The sequence below is a fragment of the Pteropus medius genome, unplaced genomic scaffold (genome assembly GCF_902729225.1).
Source record: "Pteropus medius unplaced genomic scaffold, Ma_sr-lr_union100, whole genome shotgun sequence".
NCBI lineage: Eukaryota > Metazoa > Chordata > Mammalia > Chiroptera > Pteropodidae > Pteropus > Pteropus medius.
The window spans coordinates 13,749,077-13,776,628 of NW_024356249.1; the positions used below are offsets into that span (position 1 = coordinate 13,749,077).

General features: G+C 33.3%; 1 protein-coding gene and 1 pseudogene across 1 annotated transcript in view; one reads left to right on the plus strand and one right to left on the minus strand.

Moving 5' to 3' along the window:
• WASL (WASP like actin nucleation promoting factor) overlaps nt 1-27,552 on the plus strand; it is a 65,717-nt gene that overhangs the window by 2,633 nt on the left and 35,532 nt on the right. Inside the window, 1 exon segment of the mRNA XM_039861015.1 lies at nt 27,321-27,455. Coding sequence (XP_039716949.1) covers nt 27,321-27,455 — 135 coding nt within the window.
• On the minus strand, nt 17,479-17,597 carry LOC120601378 (uncharacterized; annotated as a pseudogene).

Consider the following 27,552-nt stretch of genomic DNA (forward strand, 5'->3'; position numbering starts at 1 on the left):
CCAATTTTGTTAAGCACGAAGTGTATTCAGAGTAGTAGTTATAGTGCTAACTCTCGAGGAGTATCTTCTTTTACTCAGTACATACTGAGTAAATGTAGAGGTCGAAACCAGGTTTGATGCCTGTCCTCAGGGAGCTTACTGTGTCTAAAAAAGGAAACGTGTAAACTGATGAGTAAGTCAGTGCTTCAGAGTGACTTGTAAGAGGTTGCATGTCACAATGGAAAATGTTTTTGCTTTGTAGTCAGAAGACCAGGGTTCTAATTCATATGATCACTTTGGATAAGTTTCTTAAGCTCCCTATCCTAGAATTGGTTTTGTCATCTCTAAAATAGGGATACTGTCTCATGAGGTGGCTGTGTGGGTGAGAAGGACTATATGTAAATATGTGGATGCTATTATTTTTATAAAGATTTAGGGGATCAAAAGAGAAGATGAGTAAAAACTTTTTAGAATGGACTATACCTGCATATTTAAGATGAGTAGGTACTACCTCAGGTTGATGAGAGGTATGAAACAGCTTGGAAGTCCGGGGACCTACTAATAATATGTTATAGAAAGAGGAAGGTATCTGCTTGGGTTCTCAAATTTAGGTATGCATTGGCATCATGTGGCGAGTATTACAAATGCATATGGCTAGGCCGAATTCCTAGGTGATACTCAAGTTCAGTGGGTTTGATGTGGAACTTAGGTATTTCTATTTTTAGCAGGCTTAACAAGACTAACAAGTATCACAGTTTAAGAACTAGTTCTGATGTGTACTCTTTTCTGGTAGGGTTGATGCTGAAGCACATTGGAAATGGTAACAGGTATTTCCCTCAGCTTTTGGTCTATATTTTATGAGTTAAGGTTAAATTAAGTTAAAACAAGTTCTTTTAGAACAGCATTTCTCTAACTCCTTAAGATAACAGTGTGTATTTCATAGATGTAAGAGAGATACAGTTGAGGAAGCATCGGACTAATAAGTGGAGAACCACAAGATCAGATTTGTGTTTTTGAAAGTTGAGGGAGAAAGGTGGAGGCATGCTAGAAGGTGGATCAAGGATTGTGAGAGTGAAGACAAAGGAGATCAGATAGATTTTTACAGTAGTCGATGTGAAATATGATCAGGGCCTGAATTAAGGCAATGCTGGTGGGAATTCAAGGACAATTAAAAAGACTGCGGTAGGATTACATCCCCCTTAGATAAAAGGGGTGAGGGAAGAGAATTGTCATAAAGGCAAGTATAACCACCAGCAGGAGAAGTATGCAGAACTCTCTTACTAAATGGAAATATGCCTAGATATTAATGAGACTCGAAATTGCTGATTGGTTTCATGGAGGAGGTGAATCTTCAGAAAATCTATTGTTTTGCCAGTTTTTAAAATTAGCTTTTGTGAAAGTTGAGGTTTCATTTAAAGTTATATGTAATATAGAAATATATGTTCTGTACTTTTGCATAAAGTTCATTAGCTGGTAGTATTTTCTTAGAACAATTAAGAAGAGTTAAAAACAAGATTATCAGGTCTTGTTTTATAGTTTTGTTGCTTATCATGTGGTCTGATTTTACTTATTTTTCTGTAAAGAATGTGTGCCATCTTGCCAAGTAGAGTTTAATATGTCTAGTCCTGAATTAGAAATTAGGGATTGAGAATAATAAAACCTAGCCCTCTTCAACCATTCGTGGTCCGAATGAATTAGAGTTAGTAATGTTGTTTCCCTGTCATACTCACCTGGTTTGTTTGCTTCAAGATTTAATGATACGTAAGCCATTTTTATTAACCAACTTTAATCTTCATTTCCTTTAACTCCTTAGCACTTGTTTTAACTTGCTTGTATTCTTTAGCTTTTTTTTTCCCCCTCACCCTATATATAATTCTGAGAGATTAGACCTTATACCTATATAGTCTACTATATAATTTTTTCTACCCTGTAGCATACAGATCACTGAATACTTATTGACTGAGTAATTATAATTGCTAACTTATTTGTTCCTTAGGAGTTCATTCAGCATTTCTCATTGCTTGATTAGGTTGTTAAAACTTATTTCTAATGCAGATGATATCTGGACTTAAGTCTTCATTTGTTAAGAGAACAAAGTGGTATAATTCTGTTGCGGAATTAATATAGGTGTGGCAGTAACTCCAATGGTTACTTTGTTTCTGTTCTAAATTCTTAAATAGGTTAAGATGGAGAGGTGCCTCGAGGGATCATTGTCTTGATGATGAAGGCCTGAATTACTGGTGGGAAGTTAGAATTGGGAATGTATTTCAGTTTGAGTAATGTGAAAGGAAAAAAGGTTAAAATTGATGAGATTGGGAATATACAAAAAACAAAAGGCAACCTTGCCTAGTAAAGAAGTAAAAGGTGACTACAAAAGTGTCCTACAGGGTGGACTAAAAGCACAGGAGATTTGGAAGAATCCAGCAGACATAGATTATAAATCCTGTTTCTTGTTATTCTTAGCTCTATAATATAGGAAAATATCTTAACCAGTATGAGCTTTAGTGTCTAGATTTGTAAAAAAGGGGGTAGTCAAAGATTTTAGGAAAGAATGCAATAATGTATGTATAGCACTTAGAGTGCCTGACACTTATAAAGTATTCTGGGAGTTTGGAGAAGCATATAAAAGAATGTTATTATTACTATTACTCAGTTTAGATTTCCTGTTACTGGCAGGGAGGTTTTAAAGTAAAATTTTGAACTGTATTTTATATTTGTTTTGATTTTGATAAGTTAATTCTAACAACTTAAAGTCAGTTAATTATAGAGTATGTAAATTAAGTTAAGCAGCAGCTGGAACAACACTAGGGAGTTTCTGGGCAGCCTCAGCCCCTCTGGCTGCTGACCAAAGAGGGAAAAAAAGGGGATACTGGTAAAAGAGAAGTTCCTAGGTTTTAGTCCATGCTCTGCCACCACTGAATTGTGAATGTGAACAAGAATCTACCTTCTTGAACCTCATTTTCCTAATCTGAAAATGAGGGGTTAAACAAGATAACACCAGTCTTTCTAGCTTTAATATTTATCATTCTGACTATTCTAGATGCCAGAGATTCTGTAGCAGGAAAGAACAGAACAGCCTTCTGTTAATCTTGGCATTCGTGTGTTTTGCACAGTGGAGACAAAGAGTATATAACTAAGTGAAAAGTAGATAACCTCAAATCATTTCACTGCAGATTCCCATTTCTAACTCACCTTTTTCTAAGCATCACAGTTTAGTAAACATTTTCCCACTAAAAGTCAGGTGAACAGCATTAAAAGGTATTAGTAATAGAATAGTCACCTCTTAACTAATTTAAACATTTTCACTTAGATTGACATATCTTTCATATATTTCCACGTCCATGTGTACCTACTGCATACCTTTTATTACTACATCCTGTATTTTATGAGTTTCTGGTAACTTATTAACCTCTATTGTATTAGTTCCCTAGGGCTGCCCTAACAAAATACCACAAACTGGGTGGCTTAAAACACAGACTTATTCTCACACTTCAGAGACATTGAGACAGAATCTGTCCCATGCCTCTTTCCTAGCTTCTGGTATTTGCTGGCAACCCTTGATGTTCCTTGGCTTATAGTTTCATGATTCTAATCTCTACCTATGTAATCACATGGTGTTCTCTACTTGTTTGCCTTTGTCTTCTTATAAGGACACCAGTCATTGGATTAGTGTCAACCCTAATGACCTCATCTTAACTTGGTCACATCTGCAAAGACCCTCTTTCCAAATAAAGTCACACTCACATACAGGGGTTATGACTTCAACATATCTTCTAGAGAGACACTATTCAACCTGCAATAAAGGGTATTTTTACTTTCTAAGTTTCGCCTTTAGAAACAGTGTTATAATAAACATTCAAATACATATTTCTATGTATCCCTTCTAAGTATTTCTATACAATAAATTTTAAGAAATGAAATCAGAGGGCATGAACATTAAAAATACTAATAAATATGGCTGAATTGTCTTCCAGAATAGTTACCAAATTTTTATATTCTCATCAACACTAGGATTTAATTTTTTTTTTTTTTTTGCTTTTGACAATTTCACTGGTCAAAAAATCTAATTGACTTGTAGTTTTTATGAAGTTAAACGTATTTTCATGTCTGTTGGTCATTTATATATCTTTGAATTGTCTGTTCTTTCTTTAGACCATTTTTCTACTGGGTTATTTTTTCTTAGTGACTTGAAGAACTCATTAGGGATAGTAATTATCTTATAAATTACAGTATTTGGGGGCAGTCTATTTATCTTTGACAAATATTTTTGGTGTTTTTTGGTCATTACATAGGTTTTAAATGTTTGTGTAGTTAAATGTAATCATCTTTTTTTATTATATCAGGTTTTTATTTAATACTGTCCTAGCTCAGAAATGCAATAATATTTACTCACATTTTCCTATTACTTTTATGGATTTATTTTGAACATATTAACTTTGATCTTTCTGGAAGTAACTTTGGAAAACTAGTAGAAATTCAGCTTTTTATTTTTACAGTTGGCTAGATGTCTCAACACCATTTATTCAGCAATTTATTTTCTCCCACATATCCGAAATGCTACCGTTATAATTTACTAAATAACCAGATGGGTTTAGACTCATTTCTGCATTCTTTTTTATTTATTTCATCTGTTTATTTTCCAGTATCCAGAATTTTTAATTAGTGTAGCATTTAATAATGATACAGTTTGATTAGTATTAAGCCCCTCATTACTCTCCTTTTCAATATTTTCAGGCTGTTTTTATGTGCCTATGCTTAGTATTTTTCAGGACCTTACCTCTCACCCCTATCCCTCACCAAAAAAATATTGCTTTGATTTGGAATAGCACTGCATTTGTAGATTAATTTAGGAAGAATTGACATACTGAGGCTTCTAGTTACAAAGAAAGTCTTTTTTATTTACTATTTAAGTCTATTTTCTTCTGTATTTTATAATTTTCTTATGTGTAGTAGACATTAAAATCTTTTTTAACTACAAAAGTAACACCCAGTTATACTCATTATTTAAAGCACACACAAACAAAAACACATAAAAAATGCACTATACAGAGTTAAAAGTTTGAATATCCCTTTGCTCTTCTCATCCCTCAATACAATTAGGCTCCATAGAAAGATCTTCTTAATGATCTGATATGACTCTTTCCCATCCTGTGTGTGTATGTGTGTGTTTTTGCATTTTACCTAAAAGGGGTCATATTCCAGACAGTTTATATGAAGTATATCTAAATCTTAAAAAAAAAAAAAGAAGAGAGAAACATTTTTTATTATGGAAGATTTTAAACATACACAAAGTGAAATAGCATAATGAACCTACATATACCTATCAGCCAGCATTAGTGGGTATCAACATATAGTTAATCTTGTTTGCTTTATATTGCTACCCACTTTTTCCCTTCCTGTATTATTTTCAAGTAAATTCCAGGCATATGGTTTTTTTTCCTGATCAGTCTTGCTAAAGGTTTATTAATTTTACTTTAAACAAACAGGTTTTAGTTTAATTGATTTCTATTTTTCTTGTTTTCTATTTTATTGATTTCTGCTCTGATCTTTATTATTTCCCTCTGCTTACTTTGCCTTTAATTTGCTTTTTGTAGTTTTTCTTAAGGTGGTAACTACTAAAGTAATTGTTCTGAGACCTTTTTCATTTTCTAATATGGTATTTAGTGCTATACTTTTCCTCCTGAACACTGCTTTAGTGGCATCTCACATATCGGAGAGGTCTTATTTTCATTTTCATTATTTAAGTGACTTTCATTATTTTCTTTTTCATTTCTTTGACCCAGCTGGTTTTTTTTCTTTTGAAATATGCAATTTAGTTTCCAAAGATTTAAGAATTTTCCTGATGTCTTTCTGTTGATTTCTAACTTAATTATATTATTTTTGGAGAACATATGAATCCTTTTTTATTGAGCAGAGTTTTATAGCCCAGAATGTGGTCTAAATTGGTGTTCCACATACACTTAAAAATATAGTGTAGTTTAAGTCTTCTTTATTCTTACTGATTTTCTTTCTCTACCTGCTATATCAATTACTGAGATAGGGGTATTTTATTCTTCCACTATAATTATAAACTTGTCTGTTTCTCTTTGCAGTTCTGTTAGTTTTGCTTCATACGTTTTAGATGCATAAACATTTATAATTATATCTTCTCAAAAAATTGACCATCGTCATGAAATGACCCCCTTTGTTCTTGATGTTCTTGGCTCTGAAATCAATTTTGATGTTAATATAACCACTGAAGCTTTCTTTTGATTGGTTCTATAATCATTTTTTCATTTTTTTACTTTTAATCTCTTTGTGTCTTCACATTTCAAATGTGTTTCTTATAGGCAGGGCATAGTTGGGTATTGCTTTTTAAATACAATCTCAATATTTGCTCTTTAATTTGGATACTTAGACCATTTACACTTACTGTGATTATTGATATGATTAGGTTTAAATCTACCATCTTGCTATTTTCTCTTTGTCTCACAGTCTTTGTTCTTTTTCTCTTTCTGCCTTTCTTTAGATTGCTTTAGTCTTTTTTTGTTTCCTTTTAATCTCCTTTTTTTTATTTATTGTACCTATTTTGCTGTTTTTGTAGTCACTTTAGGATTTACAGTATACACATTTAACTTACCACAGTCTACTTTCAAAGGCTATTATATCACTTCACATTTAGTATAAGAACTTTAAAATAGCATAATTCCATTTCTTCCCTTTAGGTCATTATGCTATATTATTGCCATACATTTTACCTTCTTCATATGTTATAAACTCCATGCTACATTGTCTTTTTTTTTTTTTTTTGCTGTAAAGATTCAATTACTTTTTAAAGAGATTTTAAAACTAAGAAAACAGTTCTTATATTTACCCATTTGGTTATCACTTCTGGTACTCTACTTCCTCAGTTTGATCTATCTAGACTTTTCTCTTTTGTTTTCTTTGACCAGAGTATTTTTTAAAATATCTCTTATAGCAGTGGTCCCCAGTCTTTTTGGCACCAGGGACCGGTGCCCCTATGAGAATCTAATGCCTGATGATCTGAGGTGGAGCTGAGGCGGTGATGCTAGCCAAGCGCTGGGGTGCAGCTGCAAATACAAGTGAAGCTTCGCTTGCAGGCCTGCCTGTCATCTCCTGCTGTGTGGCCTGGTTCCAGACAGGCTGCGGACCAGACCGGTACCAGTCTGCAACTCCGGTCTTATAGTGTAGGTCTGCTGTTGATAAATTTTTTTCAGCTTTGTGTCTGAACAGTCCATAAATTTTGCCTTGATTCTTGAAAGACATTTTCTCTGGATGTAAAATTCTAGGTTGATAGTTTTCTTCTTTCTGTAGTTTAAAGATGTTGCTCCAGTGCCATCTGGTTTGCATTATTTCTGACGGAAAATCTGCTGTTACCCTTTTTTTAAAAATCTTCTGTACATAATGTATCTTTTTTCTCTTACTGCTTTTAAGATTTTTTTATTACTGGTTTTAAGGAATCTGTGATTTGCTTTGGTGTAGTTTTATTGTCTCTTTTGTTGGGATTTCTTGAATTTCTTGGATCTGTGAGTTTATTATGTTTATGTGGAGTTTGGAAAATTTTTAGACACTTTTTCAAATATCTACTGCCCCCCACCCCTCCGGCCTTCGATTACACACGTGGACTGTTTGAAATTGTCCTACACCTCTCTGCTTTCTTATAGGCTTGGTAATTTTTGATTGGATGCCAGATATTGTGAAATTTATCTTGACTTTATTAACCAGTCCTTTGAATTTTTAGTGTTAAGTTTTATTTTCCACTGACATCTTCGATAATTGCTAATTGCTGTTTTTTAAGAGCAGCCTTTTTTTTTTTTTGCAGTAGTAGCTAATTAAATATATCTGAAGATCCTAATTTATTTTTTTAATTCTCATCATTGGAAAAGTTTTTCAATGTATATTCATGTATTCTTCCTCTTATTTGCTGCTGTTTTCCTTAATTATCTGATTATTCTTGATTGTTGGTCCAAATTTGTGTTTGAAGGACTGCTTTCTCAATATTGAAGATAGCTAGCTTAGATTTCTTTCTCTTTAATTAATAGACTGTTTTATACAGCCATTTTAGGTTTACAGAAAAATTATACAAAAAGTGCAGAGTTCACTTATACCATCTCTCTCCCCCCACTCTAGTTTTCCCTGTTCTTAACATCTTTCATTAATGTGATACATTTGTTTAAATTCATGAACCAATATTGATACATTAACAAAAGTCTATAGTTTATACTTGTACAGTTTGTACAAGTTAACTCCTGTACAGATCTATAGGTTTTGGTTTTCACAAATGAATATAATGTATCCACTATTACCGTATCATATAGAATAGTTTCACTGCCCTAAAAATATCATATGTTCCACCTATTTATCCCTCTTCTCTTCTGCCATAACCCTGGGATCCACTGATTTTTTTTTTTTTTTACTTTTGTTTTGCCTTTTCCAAAATGTCATATAACTGGAAAAATGTAGTATATTATATTTATAGACTAGTTTCTTTCACTTAGCAATTTGCATTTAAGCTTCCACCATGCCATTATGTAGCTTGATAGCTTGTTTCTTTTAATCACTGAGTAGTATTTCATTGTATGGACGTACCATGGTTTGTTTATCTATTTACCCATTGAAAGAAATCTCGATTGCTTCCAAATTTTGGCAGTTATGAATAAGCTGCTATAAACATTCATGTGCTAGGTTTTGTGTGGGTATGTTTTCAACCCTTTTGGGTAAATGCCTAGGAGCATGATTGCTGCATCATATAGTAAGCCTATGCTTGCATTTGTAAGAAACTACCGAACTGTATGCCAAAGTGGCTGTTGCATTTTGCATTCCCACCAGCAAAGTGTGAGTTGCACATCCTTACCAGAATTTGGTGTTGCCTTTTCTTTGGATTTTAATCATTCTAATAGATTTATAGTCATATCTCATTGTTTTAATTTGCAGTTCCTAATGCTGTATGCTGAGCATCTTTCCCTGTGCTTATTTGCCATCCTTATTTATATCTTCTTTGATGAGGTGTCTATTTAGATCTTTTTGCCCAGTTTTTAGTTGGGTTGTTTGTTTTTATTGTTGAGTTTTAAGAATTCTTTGTTTATTAAGGCTATACATTCTTTATCAGGTATGTGTTTTGCATATATTTTTTCCTAGTCTGTGGCTTTTCGTTCTTCTATCAGTGTCTTTTGCAGAACAGAGTTTTTAATTTTAATGAAGCCCAACTTACCAATGTTTTTTCTTTTCATGGATCGTGCTTTTGGTGTTATTTCTAAAGTCATTGTGAAACCCAAGGACACTTAGATTTTCCCCTTTGTTCTAAACTATCTTTTAGAAATTTTATAGCTTTGCATTTGACATTTAGGTTTATGATCAATTTTGAGTTAATTTTTGTGAAAGATGTAAGATCAGTAAGATATTTTTTTCATATGGATATGTATTTAAAAAAAAAAAGATTTTTCTTCTCCATTGGATTGTCACTGTTCCTTTGTCAAAGATCAGTTGAATATGTTTGTGTTGGTTTACTGGGCTCTGTATTGTCATTAATTAATTTCTTTGTTTCTCCTCCTGTCAATGTTTCACTGCCTTGATTACTGTAGCTTCTATAGTATGTCTTAAAGTCAGATAGTTTCAGTCCTCTGACATTGATCTTTTTCTTCAGCATTATATTGACTATTCTGTGTCTTTTGCTTTTCTGTATAAACTTTAGAATCAGTTTGTTGATATTTTCAAAATAACTTCGGAATTCTGTTGAATTTATAGATCTAGCTGAGAAAAACCAACATCTGAACAATATTGAGTTTTCCTATCCATGAGTGTGAAATGTCTCTGCTTATTTACATTTTCTTTTATTTCTTTCTTCAGAATTTTGTAATTATATGGATTTTATATATGTATTGTTTGATTTATACCTAAATATTTTTCTTTTGTTTACTTTTTTTTGTGCTAATGTAAATGGTATTTGTTTTTTAATTTCAAATCCCAGTCTTTCATTGTTGGTATATAGGAAACCAATTAACTTTTGTATATTAATTTGTATCATACAACTTGGCTATACTTGCTTATTAGTTTCTGTAATTTTGTTGTCATTGTCATTGTCGTCGTTTTAATTCTTTAGGATTTTCTGCATAGATAATCATGTCATCTGCAAACAAAGACAGTTTTATTTCTTCCTTCTCAATCTGTATTTTTATTTTATTTCCTTGTTCCATTACCTAAGACTTCTGGTACAGTGCTGAATAGGAGTGACGAGAGCGGACTTTGTTTCTGATATTGATTGTCACCGCTAAGTATAAGTTTAGTTGTAGGTTTTCATATTCTTTGTCAAGTTGAGGAAGTTCCCCTCTAAGTTTGTTGAAAATGGTGTTGGATTTTGTCAAATGTGTTTTTTTCTGCATCTATTCATGTGATCGTGGTTTTTCTTCTATGGCTTGTTAATGTGATAGATTATATTGTTAAAATTGTTAAATTTTATTAAATGTTAAAATTTAACATTGAATGTTAAAAACTTTGCATTCCCGGGATAAATCCTACTTGGTTATGGAATTTAATTCTTTTTATATATTGTTGGATTCAGCTTGCTAATATTTTGTTGAGGATTTTTGCATTTATGTTCATGAGATGTATAATCTGTAGTTTTTCTTGTTATGCCTTTATCTGGTTTTTGATACTAGGGTAATTCTGTTTCTATCTTCTGGACGAGATTTTAGAGAATTTGTATCGTTTCTTAAATGTTTAGTCAAAGTCATCAGCAAAACCATCTCGGCCTAGTGTTTTCTGTTTTAGGAGCTTATTCATTATAGATTGAATTTCTTTGCTAGACACATTTATCTGATTGTCTAGTTCTCCTTGTCTGAATTTTGGCAAATTGTGTCTTTTAAACAATTGGTTTATTACATCTAAGTTATCAAATTGTGGACATAGAGCTGTTCATAATATTCCTTTGCTGTCCTTTTAATGTCTGTGGGATTAGTAGTGATGGCTCTCTTTCATTTTTGTTACTTATGTCTTCTCTCTCTTTTCTTGGTTAGCCTGGCTAGAACTATATCTATTTTATTGACCTTTTTATTTCCTTATTGATTTCCTGTTTTCAGTTGCATTGATTTCTCCTGTAATTTTTGTTTTCTCTTTTCTTCTGCTTGCTTTGAATTTATTTTGCTTTTCTCTTTCCAGTTTCCTAAGGTAGATGGTTATCGATTTTAGATTTTTTTTCTTTTCTTTTATATGCATTCAATGTTATAAATTTCCCTCTAAGCACTGCTTTTGCTGCATCCCACAAATTTTGATAAGTTATATTTTCATTTTCATTTAGAATATTTTTAAATTTCTCTTGAGACTTCTTTGACCCACATGTTATTTAGAAGTACGTTTGATCTATAAATATTTTTGAAAATATCCAGCTTTTTTTTTCTGATTTGTACACTGTTGTCTGAGGACATACTTTGTATGATTTCTATTCTTTAAATTTGTTGTGTTTTATGGTCCAGAATGTGGTCTGTCTTCGTGATTATTCCATGTGAGCTTGAGAAGAATGTGTATTCTGCTGTTGTTGAAGAGTATTCTAAAAATATAAACTAGATCCCTCTGATCAATGGATAGATGGCGTTGAGTTCGGCTCTGTCCTTACAGATTTTCTGCCTTGATCTGTCAATTGCTGATAGATATTTACAAGGGTGTTGAAATCTCCTGCTAAAATAGTGGATTTATCTGTTTCTCCTTGTAGTTCTATCAGTTTTTGCCTCATGTATTTTGATGCTCTACTGTTAAATGCGCACACATTAAGGATTGTTATGTTTTCTTGGAGAATTGACCCCTTTATTATTATGTAATATATTATGTCCCTCTTTATCCTTGATAATTTTCCTTCCTCTAAAGCATGCTTTGCCCAAAATTAAGATAGCTAGTCCAGCTTTCTTTCAATTAGTGTTAGGATAGTACATTTTCCTCTATCTCTTTGCTTTTAATCTACATGTCTTTATAATTGAAATTGTTTTTTGTAGATAAAATGTAGTTGGGTGTTTTTTTTAAATCCACTATGGCAGTCTCTGTTTTTTAATTGTGTTTTTAAACCATTTACATTTAAAGTGATTATCGATATAATTGGATTAATATTGACTATTTGTTAACTATTTCCTGTTTGTTGCCCTTGTTCTTTGTTTCTTTTTTTTCCCATTCCTTTTCTGCTTTGTTTGGTTTTGATTGAGCATTTTATGTTTCCATTTTCTCTCAAGATATCAGTTATACTTTAAAAAATGTTTTTTTGTTTTTGGTTTTTTTTTTGCCCTGTCGTTTAGCAGTGTACATTTACAGTAAATTTAAATTTGGTTTTAAATAACATTATATTATTTCCTGGTTAGTAGTGGCACCTTATTACAGAGTATTCCCAATTTCTTCATCTCATCCCTTACATCACTGCTGTCATTCATTTCACTTATTCATAATCACTGAACACATCTACTTTTAATTTACATATTGGCTACTAGAAAATTTGATATTGCTTATGTGATTCACATTATATTTCTATTGTACAGTGCAGAGTTTGGCAGTTCACAAAATAATAATGATAAAAGTGGAAATCACACAGAAATAATGTATTAACATATTTGTCTATTCTTTCTGGGTTTTGTTTTGTGTGAAGTATTGAATAAATGTACATATGTATTTACTCTGAGCAAACACACCTCCACAAGCACAGACATTAACTTTTATTGACATTATTACATGTAAGTATACCATTTTCAGTGGATACATACGGATTTACCACTTCCTAGGGAATTGGTAAATCCGTATGTATCCACTGAAAATGGATCCTATCTCTACTCTTGCACTTTGGAGCCATTATTAAGCAAAATAAGGGTTATTTGAACACAAGCACTGCGATACCAGGATAGTTGATCTGATAACCAGGATGGCTACTTGGTGACTAATGGGCGGGTAGCGTATACAGCATGGATATCGCTGGATAAAGGAATGATTCACATCCTGTTGGGATGTAGCTAAGGTGAAAAGTATGGTATGTTTGGGCATCTGCAGATTATTTGATTGCTGTCTCTGATATATATTGAGTTATATGAAGGTGAAAGTTGTTAATTCCTCAGATTATGAAATTGTTTGAATCCTTGCAAAAGAGTTTGGACCTTATTCTTATCAAATAGCAACCTGTCATTGTTAACCTAAAAATAAAAAGGCCTGTCAAACTGGGAGGCAACAAGCATTTATTTGAGATCATTAAGAATAGCTATTGGGGAAATCACTGATTCCGGCAGAAGTCAAAATAGTGTTCTGATTAGGAAACAAAGGCAGTAGGTACTTATGAGAAGGGGGCGGGGAATGGTTACATCAATAGGAGGAAGACATTTCTGTTGGTACAGATAACATGACATAGCGATGTTAATTCTAAACAATGTTTTAAATTTTCAGTCCACTCGTCATCAGTCCAGTAGTCATAATAACTGCTTTCTTGTTATTGCAAATAGTTCTTTGGGATACAGTGTTGTTTTAGGCCCAGACCAAAGGTTATTTTGCCCTGTTTTAACATTCCAAAGATTTGAGGCATAAGTAGTGCAAAGCAGTTGTGCTCTAATAGCAGCTCCAGCTCCATTGTAAAGTGGCTCCATTTATATTATTGTTTATACTATTTTGTTTTTAAGCATGAATTTATATATTAAAAGATAATTGGCAAGAAGAATTATGGAGAATAAAATAAAGGCAGAGTTTCTCAGGCTGTGATTAAACTTAAGGCTAAAAGGAAGGTATAAATTTTAGATCTCATTCGTACATAATAGCATATGCATATGGTGAAAAAAAGTCCTTGCTCATTTATTTTCATTAAAATCTCAGAGGTATGAGAATATACATAATATATTTACTTTAAGACGTATATTAAGTTTTTGGGGGTTTTTCCCCCCCTTTTCTTTTTTGGATACAAGTAACAGAAACTGTTCTGTCTGGCTTAAGCAAAAAGGAATTTATTGTCTACCAGATGACCCCCATGGAATCCAAAACAGAATTGAGCAATAACAATTCAGGAACAATAGGAAGCTGGGAAGCTCTGAGAACAGCAGCAGGCATCGGTGGGACTTCTCCAGTTATCTCTTCCCCAAACCACTCAGTCCTGTCTGTGACTATGCTTGGGATTCTAAATTCCTGGGAGAGAATCTTAATTGATTGAACTTTAGCACAGGAACTTGTTCGTAGACAGAGGCAGCAGGTGTCTAACATTGCAAGTATTGGGGTTGGGAAACAGTGCCAGCAAGGCAGGTTTATCATATACATAAAAGGTAGTGAAATCCTATTAAGATATAGTACATGATTATTTATTTGGTCTCTCACTGACCCAAACCTGCTTTAGATGCCATTGTTAAAAATATTTACTGTACTGAGGTGCTTTTTTAGTCACCTAATCGCAGATTTGCAGACACTAAAGGCAAGGGTAGCCATAATTTTGGAAATTTGGGTTTGTTTTTTTTTTCTGGTTCTCTCTCTTTTTTTAATTGACCAGCTTGCTGCAAACAGGAAATACTAGGCCTCTATTTACAGTTGGCCCTCTATATCCAAGGGTCCCGCATCCACGGATGCAGAGGGCTGAATAAAGGATTTAAGCATCTGAACATTTTGGTGTCCGATAGGGGTCCTGGAACAAATTCCTTGTGGATACTGAGGAAAGCCTATACTAATTTCTGTAACTAATTACAGTTCTGTAGTAGAGCTTTAAAAATGATCTGATTGGAAATATAACAACTGATAAACCTGATAATGCCAATATAATTAATATCTAATATATATATATACAGTACCAAGCAATTTCTAAGCACTTTTGGTATGTTATTTTATTTAATTCTAATAACATCATGATAAAGGAACTTTTTAGAGCATTTACATGTATTAACTAATTTATTCATTATAACGATCCAAAATGAAGTCAATAATATACCCATTTCACAGATGGAGAGGATAGGGAAGTTAAGTAATCACCTAAATCAATATAGCTTATAAGTGGTGGGATCTATTACAGAGTCAGTGCTTTCAGGTGTCACACTATATTTCCGTGGGACATTCCTGATTCTCTGCCCTCATCTCGTCCTCAGTCAGAATTCAGGGCTCCCTTCTCAGGCTTCCCAGAGCACTTTATTTCTGCTTTCATTTTGGTACTTATGGCATACTTTGTTATTTTTAAAAATATTTTTAAACATAGCTCCCTTACTAAGTTATTAACTCCTTTAAGACAGGAACCATCCTTAATTATCTATTTTCAGCACATAAGAAATATTTGTTAAATTGAATTTAATGCCTTATTCAAATTTAGTTTCTAAGTTTACCAGGTATTTTGTGAACAAATACGATTTTATTAATTCTTTTTATTTATTATTTGTCTAATGATCCCAGCTCTGTCCTATCTTGACCTTATTAATTACACCACTTGTTCTGAGAAAGTATTTATATAAAATCTCTTCCCTGGGACTTTCCAGAGCAGTACTCTCCAATAGAACTTATGATGATGGACGTATCCTGTATCTGTGATATCCAATATAGTAGTCACCTATGGCTACGGAGCAGTTGAAATGTGGCTAGTATGATCAAGGAACTGAATTTTCAACTTTAAATTTAAATAGCTATATGTGGCTAATAAAATTTACTACCTTATTAGACATGTATGTCCAGAGAGCAGAAGAGGAGGAATCCAGTACCTAACAGCACCCTCCCACCAGCCCTGCCTGGCCACCCAGGTAAGGGCTTACCTGGAAAGGACAGTAACATTGTAAAAGGTTTCCTTGGCTCAAAGTGCATTAGTTCCCAAATAATTTACACATTAAAAAATACATAGAAATTCAAGGTATTAAATGTATACATAGGCTCTAAGAGTCACCTTTTCCATTTAAAGAGAAATTATTAGCTTGTTGTTTCTGCCTTTACAGCACATAGTGTAAATTTTATAAAGTTAGCATTATATTGTGTAAAATTCTCACACTTCCCTTCCACTCCTAAGTTCTTGATTTATTGATGGTAAAGCTCTTTTAATAGAAAAAAAGTAACATCTACTTTTTATTTTAATATAGTTAACTTCTTACTCCTTTGTAGAGGTTGCAGTCAAACATCTAGTTATGTGTTCATTCCATTTTAATAATAATAACAACCAGAGTTAGAAATATTGGTTCATGCATTTTGAATAAAATTGCCTTTTGAAATTAGCAACATTGAGCTCTTGGAGTAAATATATAAAACCTAGTTTATGGGAAAAATAATTTATTTTCCAAATTATTAACTAGATCATTATTAATGTTTTGTACTGCAGTTTTAAGTCTGCAATTGTGAATAATGCGCCAGTCTTAAAAACAACTTCAGAAAGGTGGTTTTGTTTTTTTTGTTTTTTCTTTTTTTGCATCTCTTAATTCTTATGCATAATGAATAGGAGAGTGTCAAATGTACTTAAAAAGTCCTTAGTTAGGTTGTATGTTGAATTTAAACTGTTTATTCTCAGATTAGCTTTCTCTTTGTATGTCCTTCTTCCACTTTGATTGTCCTTATGAAAGTCAAACAAATCAAATGTGTTTATATATCTATGTATAAAAAATATGTACACATATTACTGTGACTGTCTTTAAATGCCTGAATAATTATGAATTGGTACATACAGAATAACTAGTATAGAAGACAAAGCCAATTGAATTTTAAACTTGCTTATCTTGATCAATTGTTTTTAAGAGTTCAAAAGACTCAAAAGGACAGTTTATGAAAGAAATCTTAGACTTTGGCCTTCATTACAGACATAGGCTATGGTTGTCAAAGTTTGCTTTTTTATTACTTTATGCCTTTAGCCTCTGTAGTATGCTTTTTCAGCAATGTTGACTTTGCTGAATTTTTAAAGGGAAGCTTTTGAAAGCTACTAGAAATTCTTCCCGGGTTGCCGTTCTTAAATCAGAAAGATGATCTTTACCCCACCACCCCCAGACTTATCCATAATAGGACTTGAATTGGTCTTTTTCTTTCTTGTGTGTGTATTTTTCAAATCATCATTTAAGTTTTTGAAAAGCTAAAATATTCACCTCATTTAAAATCAAAAAGTATGAAAAGCAATGGAAAAGTTTCTCTTCCATCCTTCCTTCACTGACAAAAGCATGCACACACACACGCACAACCCCTAACTAAAACTACCAGTTTTCTGTATCCCTTTCCAGACAGTTTTATGCATACTAAGGCAAATGCAAATTATTTATTCTTCTTCTGGCTGTTGTGCACATATAATAGCATACATGCCCTTTGTATACATCTTGCTTTTTTTTCTCATATAACAAAGTATCTTGAGGATTTTCGTTATCATTATTTAAAGAGCCTCTTCATTTGTTCTCTTTTTGTAGCAGCTATATAGTTAGTATCCTATTGTATAGCTGAACTGTGGTTTAATTAATTTAAGTGGGTATTTTTCTTTCTTTCTTTTTTTTTAAGGTGAAGCAGCCCTTGGTTGACCTAACAGATTGCATGGACCTTGTCAGTTCACAATCCCTTAATTTTTATTTTTTACGCCTACAGCACCTGGTCTTCCTAGGTGGTCTCCCATCCAAGTGCTAACCAGGTCTGACCCTGCGTTGCTTACGAGGTCAGATGGGATCGGGCTTGTTCAGAGTGGCATGCCTGTAGACTTTATTTTTCTTGATGCTCTAGAAAATTCCAGTTGCCAGATTTTGAAGATTTGAATTAATAAATATAAGATTTGAAATATTTTAGTGGTTTTAATGAAAGTCTTTAAAAAATGTATTACCTCTTCCCCCTGGTTTAATTGAATAAACACATTATTGAACTTATTTTAACTCAATATATGATAAACTAGGTCATTTGTGTGAACATTTTGAGTACAATATATTTTACTGTGCTATATTTCCTTGCTCCAAAGTCCACTGTCATAATGAGACTTAACTTTTAGGGTTATTGCCAGCCAATTATAGCTCTTCTTCCACACTATATGTGATATTATCTTTGATTATGTAATATTTCTCATCCCTGCTAATTATCAGAAACTTGTATCTCAGAGTTTTGTAAATTTGCTACTATTCCACATAAGCAAGATTGAGTAATGCTTGCCTGTAATTTCTGAGTACGTGGGCTAGACTGCAGAGAACTTAGGCAGCTCTGCTGTCGAGGAAGCACTCAATTGGGCTTCTTTCCAGGAGAGTTGTTATTAGATTCTATGAGTCCTGATGGGAAAACCCCTTGCTAGCTATATCAGAGATCATAATTTTTCCTGTCCAAGCTTTTTTTTCCAAAACAAAAATTTAGTTCCAGCAGTTTTGCTTCTGTTGACTTTTTGATTCTATATTTCATCTGATTCTTTAGTAATTCCTGAAAATGTTTAACCCGACCATTTTTGTAGTTTGAGAGGACCTAATTACCTAACCAGTCCACCGACTTTTTTGAGGAGAATCTTCTTGATAAAGCTTAGTGAAAAGAGGAACTGCTTCCTTCCTCTGACTTTGATGACTGAAGCTGACCAAATTGTCTTGTTAGGCAAACTCATGTTGCTTATTCTTACAATTAGTAGGCTATAATAGTAGGTTAAGTATTAACACTTTTTGGGGGGGATGGGGGTGGGTAGGGATTTGGGAGCATGGAATTGAAATGGAACATCAGGAAAGAGAGAGGATAATGAGTTAAAGACAGTCCTATGTGTCTTCAGAATACAGTGAGACATGAGAATGAGGCCATATGTACATTTCTTTATGTTACTGGGAACAGATTATTTTTCCCATTATTTTACTATTATTTTGTACTGATCAGACCACATGTCATCTACTTCAATTTACCAAGGACCACCAGACTGATAAGGAATCAATAAGTAAGGGCAGATGAGGCATGATCAAAATAAATTTTAGCTAACAAAGAGATGACCTGTATATTGCCAGTACACAGAAATAAGTATGCTGTAATTAGTGGAACAGTATATATCTCCAGTTTTGCGTTATTGCAGCAACGGTACCTAGCATTGTGCTGATTACATAGCAAATGCTCAATAGATATTTAAATAAGTGATTAAAGAATAAAATATCTGTGAGTGGGAATTGCCAGGAAAACAGATTTAGGTTCAGTATTAAGAATTTTCTAACAGAACTACTCAACAAGATAATTTTTCTCTCAAGTTGAGAGCTCCCCATTACAGCAAGGATGCTGTGTCATCATTTATTAAGAATGTTAAATGAAGGAGAAGGATTCTTAGATTGGACTAGAAAAGGAACCCTGCCTCCCCCTCACACACACGTTGCTCAGTCACAGTTTTCTTAAGTGGGTAAGGTCATGGTATGTGAAAAAATTGCTATGTTGTTTGATTTTGTGAAAGGAATATATTGGCTTAGGCAGTCCATTTTCTTTAGATTCAAAATTCTGTTGCATTAATTGATTAATCATTTTTTCATCTCAGGTAAGGCTGATCCAGGTTTTATGGCCTGGAGCTTATATAATTTGGAGGGGCTCTCTTTAAAAAAAGAATCCAAAATTAAGTATAAAATGCATGTTTAAGTAAGGTCACAACAAATACATAAACATGGCAAAATCCAAAAAAATAGTTTATTACTTACTATAACATATTACTATTATTATTAATTGACTAATACATCTTCTTGATATTTCTTCCTAATATTTTTGCCACATATTCATTGATCACCTCTTTACATGACGATTTTATATTTCCTATATAGAAAATCTTTCCTCTTGCACAAGGCTTGGCAAACTATGGCCTGTAGACTGAATCCAGCCTGCATGTGTTTGTAAATAAAGTTTTATCGGAACACAGCCATCTCCAAATTATCCATGGCTGCTTTTGCATGCTACAGCGACAGAGTTGAAAGAGACCAATTAGCCTACAAAGCCTAAAATATTAACTGTATGGCACTTTACAGAACAAGACTCCTGTTCTAGTGTGTTGGATCAAAATTTACTTTTTTTAAAATTATTATTGATAGTTGTGAAGCTGAAAGAAAGTTTTTGAAACTACTGGTAATGGTGCATGTATAATTTCCTTCACTTTGCTTAGAGGGTGCTCTTGCCTTTGGAAAACTCTAGTTCTTTGATCCCAACTGGCTGGACTACTGCCTCCTCCCCTTGAGGTGCCCATGGATTTTGGTCATGATGTGCCACCCCTAGCAGAGAGCAGGACAGCACTCATTTAGATCCTTTTCTTTGGAGTTAAAGCTTGAGTCTAGATGTATCATGTGGTCTACGAGGGGACAGGTTATTGCTGGGCTGGGCAGGTATAGTGGTAGTCCATCCTTGATGAAAGAAGTACCAAGATCACCTTCAGGGATAGCTAGAGAGGGAGTCCCTAGCCGTGAGGTTGGTGTTGCTGCTACCTCATGTGTCCCTTAAGGAGAACACGCCAAGCCTTGTAAGGGGCTCTTCCAAGTAAAGGACCTGAAATGTGCATCTAATTGACTTTATGGTAAATCTACCTGTGTTCCCAGGACGTATAACTTACATACATTTGAGATTTTTCTTTTCATAGAAATCTTTTTTTCTCATACAGTAGCAAACTTCTATTTTCCACTATCACCATTACCACTGCCAACCTTCTCCTTCCCTTTCTCAAAATAGGTAAGAAACTAAAACCAAATGGGATCAGTAGAGGAATAAAATTATATTGAAATGTATAGTTCTTAGAGAATCATTTAGATGAAATGAGGCAACAATATTGACAAATTAGAACTTGGATGAATCATTGAGTAGTGGCATATGGTAAATGTAAAATGAACAGCTGATTGGGAAGTTCAGCCAGAGCTGACCAGTTATGACCTTTGGCAAATAAATTGACCTCATCTGTAAAATGAGGGAATTGGAATATATGCTTGATCAATTTATGGTAAAATGGTATCAGATGATATTTGACTCTAGGATTTGGGTATCAAAATCCTGTCAGTGACCAAAGTACCTACCTTTCCACACTCATCTCAAACTGTTATTTGCATAGGAAAATGGTTGCAGAATAAAGAGTTGTGTGTGTGCGTGTGCGTGTGCGTGTGTGTGTGTGTGTTGTTATCAGAGTTTGAGTCTCAGCTGGTAATTTTAAACTTCGGTAAACTGAGGTTGGAATCCTCAGGGACCTTCTTCCCACCTTTGTTCCTTAAAAATGCAAACCCAGACATCAGGTTTTATCATATTCCAACTGATCTCGCAAGAGAGAAGCAGACAAAAGGGAAGAGGAGACAAAGGAGGAAAGAGAAGAAAAACTCCTTATAGCAGGTCCACTTAAACTACAGGAAAGGGAGAGGCAGAAAAGAGCAGGCCACACCTGTGTGCTGAGCTCCTTTTAACACAGTGTCCTCACCTACTTGCAAACATGACCCAGTCTGATGTCAGTATTCCTCTTACCTTTATCTGTATATGATTGTCCTTCAAGAAGAAAAGAATACCATTTGTAGTTTTAGCATCTATAAATTTGATTGCTGATCGGTACCACATAATGTATAGTTTTCTAAATGTATGAATTTAAATCACAGGCACCGTATGAGATCGATGTTTGGTTATGAATGGTTTAGTGAGTGAGCCTACTCTATTGCCTAGCACATACCTTTTTAGTAAGGCTTTTGGATATAAAATCATATTTTAAATGGTTCCAAAAAAGAAAATGTGCTGGTAATGAGAGTGTACACTAAAATTTTTATGATTTGTAGTTTAAAAGTTTTGATAACTTTACTGGTAATTTTAAACATATGGCCAGTGTAAATGGAATGGAGAAGGGAACTAGAGGATTTAAACAATCCTCATGCTCTGTTATCTGTTGCTGCAAACAGACCACCTCAGAACTTTGTGACTTAAATATCAATTTAATTCTCAGGATTCTTTGGGTTAGTCTGTTCCTGTCACCTAGGCTCATTCATGTAGTGGCATTCAGCCAACTTGTCTGATGGGAACTGGGCTCCGCAAGGATAGGTAGGATGACTAGGGCTTTGCTCTTCATGTAGTCTTTCACTCCAGGTTTTAGGACAGCACTTCTAAGAGGGCAATCCACAATGTGCAAATACTTTTCAAGCTTCTATTTGCTGAGATCTTATTAAAATAAGTCATATGGACAAACCCAGGGTCAGTGGGAGAGGAGAGTATACAAGAACTGGGATACTGAGAGGCATCAAGGGCCCTTACTGGAATGATATACCACTGTATCCCACTCCAGACAAGTTTTTCACACTCTGTGGCTGTTTATTGCTCTGAACCACAGAGTTGAGCCATGTTTGATGTGACTTTAAGTCTGTAACTTAATTCCACTCTTCTTTCTTATCGTCCACCTCACATAGCTCCCAAAACAAACCTAGCACTTCCCCATGGTTGGTTCTTTGTTGATGTATCTACCTAGAATGCTGTTTTCTCCCCACTTGTTCCCCAACCCTTTCCCTTTTCATCCTTCAGGTATGTTGTCACTTTAGGGAGCCCTTCCCACACTAGGTAGGTTTTACATTTTCCTTGCATGCTGGATTTTGCCATTATAGCATTTGTAATTGTTATTAATTTCTGTCTCCCCGTTAGAACGCATGTTTCTAATTAGACATGAGGACCATGTCTAATTCATTTTGTATTCATCCCCACTTGCATTCCCTCCCTACTCCCCATTTATTACAATCCTATGTACATAGCAGGTACTCAGTAAACATTTGGTGAATGAATATGCCTGGCACAGTAATTTTTTTAAATAGCTACTAAGACCTAAAAGACTATTTGTACTTGTTCCCTAAGCCAGCAGCTGTTTTTATCTGGCTCCATTTTCCTTCTCTGTTGGCATTCTGTTTGTTACTTCACTGCTTTTGTCCTCCTCCTCTTCCAGTCCTCTAGCTTTGCTTTTTTTAAAAATAACTTTTTTGTGGTGTCTTATGTCTTTATTTATTTATTTTTTTATTCTCTACCATTTTCTATTTTGTTTTTCTTTTTCTGGTTATTGCTCATGTGGAAATTACCAGGTGATAACATTCCTCCTTCCCAGAGTAAATTATTCGTTTTCTTTTCTTGGATAATTTTTAGTGGTACTGTCACTCAGGAGTTTTGTTTCTATATTTTAAATTGGTGGTTTCTGTCTTTTTTTTTTTTTTTGGTTGCTATGTAACTGAGGTTGTTAGATTTTATTTAGGAAATTGTTCCTTGAGGTCATTGCATAATTAAGTAATTATAAGAATTCAACCAATTTTCATCTTTATTTTTATAATTTTTAATGTTTCATATCATCATTTTATATTCAGGATAATAATGAGACATTTTATGTGAATACTTCATCAGAACATTTAAAGTTTAGCTTTTATGTAATGAGAAAACTTAGGATGGATTTTTCCAGATTAGATTTTAGAAACTTGGGGACAGATATACCTACACGCATACAAGCTGGAGTGTTTTGACCATTATTAATCTAGTGCATTGTAATCACAGAAAATACTTTATTCAGTCATATTATTTTTATTTCCACATTCAGTTTGTTTGGGATATTCATTGAAAATACATCTTTAAAAATTATTTCCTTTAGCAATATTGTATATTGGATTATTAAAATAATTGTAGACAATTACTCAGTAGTAAGTCATCTTAGTACTTGCAGTCAGTTGGTTGTCAAGTAAGGATCTATAAATCCTGGTATTTTTCAGTCTTTCCCCTGTCATTAGCTGATTCTATAATAAAAGAAACATCTATTTTCCTAATCTAAAATTCTTACTCCGACCTATTATATAATGTGGTGGTTCTGAAAATATGAAAGGAATTTAAACTAGTGAAGTGGTAGATGTTTGTGATTTCTTTTTCAGGAAGAAGCTTCTTTGGTATACATATAGAAGGAATTGGAGGAAGTAGCAGTTTTCTTGGTTTTGGGTCATCATGGCAGTGGCTAATATATATGGAGATAGCAGTGGCTTTGAGAAAAGAGCTACCTTCTCAAGACTGGCATGACTGTAGAAGGAGACCAGTAGCCTTACATTTTAATGAATCATTTGTTCTTTAATTTTTTTTTTTATTTCGGAATAATTTTATACTTACAGAAAAGTTGCAGATAAAGTACAAAGAATCCATATATATATATCCTTCACCTAGATTTGCCAGATGTTTATAACATTTTCTCATGCCTCTCTCTCTTTACATATACATATGTATTATTTTTTTTTCAAGTCACTTGAAAGTAAGTTGCTGATATGACGCCCTTAAAATCAGGGTCATTTCTTATTCATTATCATAATCAAAATCAAAATATGCAGTTTTTAATTTAACAAATATTCGCTTACATGGGGCAAAGGTAAAATGCAAGTGTAAAAGCTTGTAAAAACTAGGTGCTTAAGGGAGTTACAGTCTAATGGGTAATAAGTCAGTACAAAAAATTACTCTATTTTAGAATAAGATTTGTGATGTTAAAAGATACACAAAAAAATTCTTTAGAAACGTGAAGAAAAAGCAGACATAATCTCAATTTAGGGATTCAGGAAATTACTTCTTGACTGGTGAAGAGTCAACCCAGGGGAGGTAAAAGTGCCCTGCCAAAGGACAGTGAGACACAGATTCACATCCCAGAATTCATACCTTATTTCTGCTCTTGACAATGAAAGTTCTGAGAATGAATATGGTATTGCAGTAACTCAGTACTGTAATATTAGGATGTATAACATAGGCTCTATTTGTACAAAAGATGACAGAGTACTTTTTCCTTTTAATGAACAAATTTTAACCCTAACATCATTGAGCTAATAAGAAATGTATTTCCTTTCCTAAGTACTTGCCCTTAGGTTGTTTTTCAGTGGTACCTTCTTGATTATGAAAGACAAGAAGTAATGAAGTTGATTAGCCGTAATTACTTTAAAGGAATGGAAGGAATGTTTTTACAAACTTAATTAAGCCACTGTCATTTAGAGTTTAAGGAATAGTCACTGTTTTTGTATTTCTAGCATTTATATATTAAATATTATGTGTGTAAGCTATTCTTGCATTCACTATAATTCTGAATTAATCAGAAAAGGCTTTAAAAGGTGCTATGGCTTATAATTTTCAGACTTTGCCAGTTAAGGAATGAAATAGACACACTTAGACTGACAAAAGGTTGTAGCAAAATGGTGAGAATCCAGTTATTAAAACTTGCTTATAATTAGTTGAGTTCTTTAATAAAATTTTATAAATTGTTACAAAATAAGGTTTATAATGCCAACTGTGTTTGTATGGAAAAATTATAAAACTGTTTCACAGTGTTTTATTTCTTAAGCAAATGTTTTGAGAATTTGTTTTAAATTTATATAAATGTGTAAATGTAACTTCATTTGGAGTGGGGTTTTTTGGGGGTTTTTTTTTGGTCTTTGTTTTAAATTCATACATACATCCCGACAATGTTTTACAATGTTAATATTTGGTCTTTTGGCAAGGGGATTTCCATAATGGAAGTTCAGGTTCAATTTAATAACACATTTTTTTTCTTTTGCAAGCTGTATTTCTGGTTTCCTGTTAAAAAGTAAAGTAAGAGGACTTTTAGATTTTTTATTGGTATCTGGTTTCCTGATTGCTTTTCTTTTTAGAAATGAATGCATTTTGACAGTGCTGTTCTAAAAAGGCTGTAATTTATATGAATTTTCTGTAGAAAACACATTTTTTCATCTGATTTTTGAATTCTTCAATCTTGTCTTTCATACCATTGGGTAATATATATAAATCCATTTTTCTGAAATGTTCAATGCTAGGGTTTAAGGTTAGGGAGCCTGTCGAGCTGTCATGCTGAGACTGTGTACTTGCAGAAGAGCACAGTATGTTTTGAACAAGCCACATTCTTTACTCTCCTTTTTTAAACCCAAAACCCTAGTTTGTAAGCTCATATCTTCATAATTTTTTTAATGACTCTTGTGGACTTTTTCCTCTTCCTTTCTGTCCTATTCATGACTGTCTGTAAAATTTAAAGATGAGTTTGGTCTGCAAAAGTTAAAAACAACATGGAGCACTGATGTCTGTGAAAGTCTTTATAAAATTTTGATCCCCAGCGGTATACTTATCTTACATTTCTAACTATTACAAAAGACTTATATATATAATAGTTCTTTGGAATCCTCCTATCAAGGGGGAGCATTCCCCAGGCATAGTTAAGTAACTCAAAATGACACTATCTCCAAATATTAGTATAGTCTATTTTTTATTACAATGCCTAGTATTCATTGAATTGACGTACCATAATTATTTAATCATCTCCTATTTCTCGTTATTTAAATTACTTCTAGTAAAAACCCATAATATATATTCATATAAATATTTTTAATTAAAAATACAATTTTTATATTTTAAATTACTTCCTTAATTTCTAGTTTTAAGAATGAGATTACTGGATCAGAAAATGCAATTACTGTTTTTAGATGATTTGTAAGTGTTATACCAGTATATGTGTGTATCACTCTTACAGAAACTAAGATCAGATAGTTACAGTCTAGATTATAATAAAAAGAAACTTAATTTAGAAGTAAATGAAAGTTTCCATTGTTTCATGGTACAGTCAGTCATGAGGGAGGTGGTAACGTGGTGTACTGGAAGGTCTGAATGCTCTAGTCTAAGGTGTCCATTTAGCTTCACTTCTATGCACCTAAAAGGGTACTAGTTAGGTATAATCTTGAGAAAATCGGAACAATAGTTACTCAAATAATTTTTCATATCTTCAGTATGCTTTCGAGCTGTGTGGCCATATGCACGTCACTTAAAAGTCACTAAAAATCTTGCTTCCCCTCAGTTTTACCATCTTTTAAAAAGGAGATATTGGAATCTATCTTCAAGGATGATATTATGTTCTAAGTGTCCAGCACTATAATTAGGAATCACATAGCTTGCTTTCAAATTTGACTTAGTATCTTAACTGCTGTATAAAAGTCAGCCTTTACTAATACTGCTACTTCATTACTTAAATGTTCACTTTATTGGAAAACAGTAAATTACAGGGAGTAAGAATAATAAGATTTGAAGTCACAAATTGCCTGCATTGAATTTCAACTCTGCCACTTAACTTCATGAGCTAGTTATTTATCTTCTTTAACTTTGGATTTCTCAAGCATAAAATGAGGTTATAATAGTAAAAATAATTAAATGGGGTTATATCTGAAAGTGCTTTTTATTAGCACATATCCTGACACACTTTAACATCAGTAAAATTAGCTTTCGATAATTATTTTTAGTATTATTATTGTGTAGTTGTTTATTACTGCATAGGAAACTATTTGAAAAAATTGTGGCTTAAAAAAACAACGAATATTATCTCCTTTTTTTCTGTGGGTCAGGAATTCAGGAGCAGCTTAGCTGGGTGGTTCTGATTTGGTGTCATGAAGTTGCAGTCAAGATGTCAGCAGGAGTTGTAGTTGTCTAAGTGTTATTTTGAACCTAATGGCTATAAATTTTATATTTTGCAGACTATGTCTTCAGCAGTGGTACAGTTATATGCAGCAGATCGGAATTGTATGTGGTCTAAGAAATGCAGTGGTGTCGCTTGTCTTGTTAAGGACAATCCACAGAGATCTTATTTTTTAAGAATATTTGATATCAAGGTGAGTTTTGTTTTGCTGCTACACTACCTGTAAGTGATTAGATTTTCTACCTCAATTAAATTGAGTATAGATTTGTTTATCTTGTGTGTAATATTTA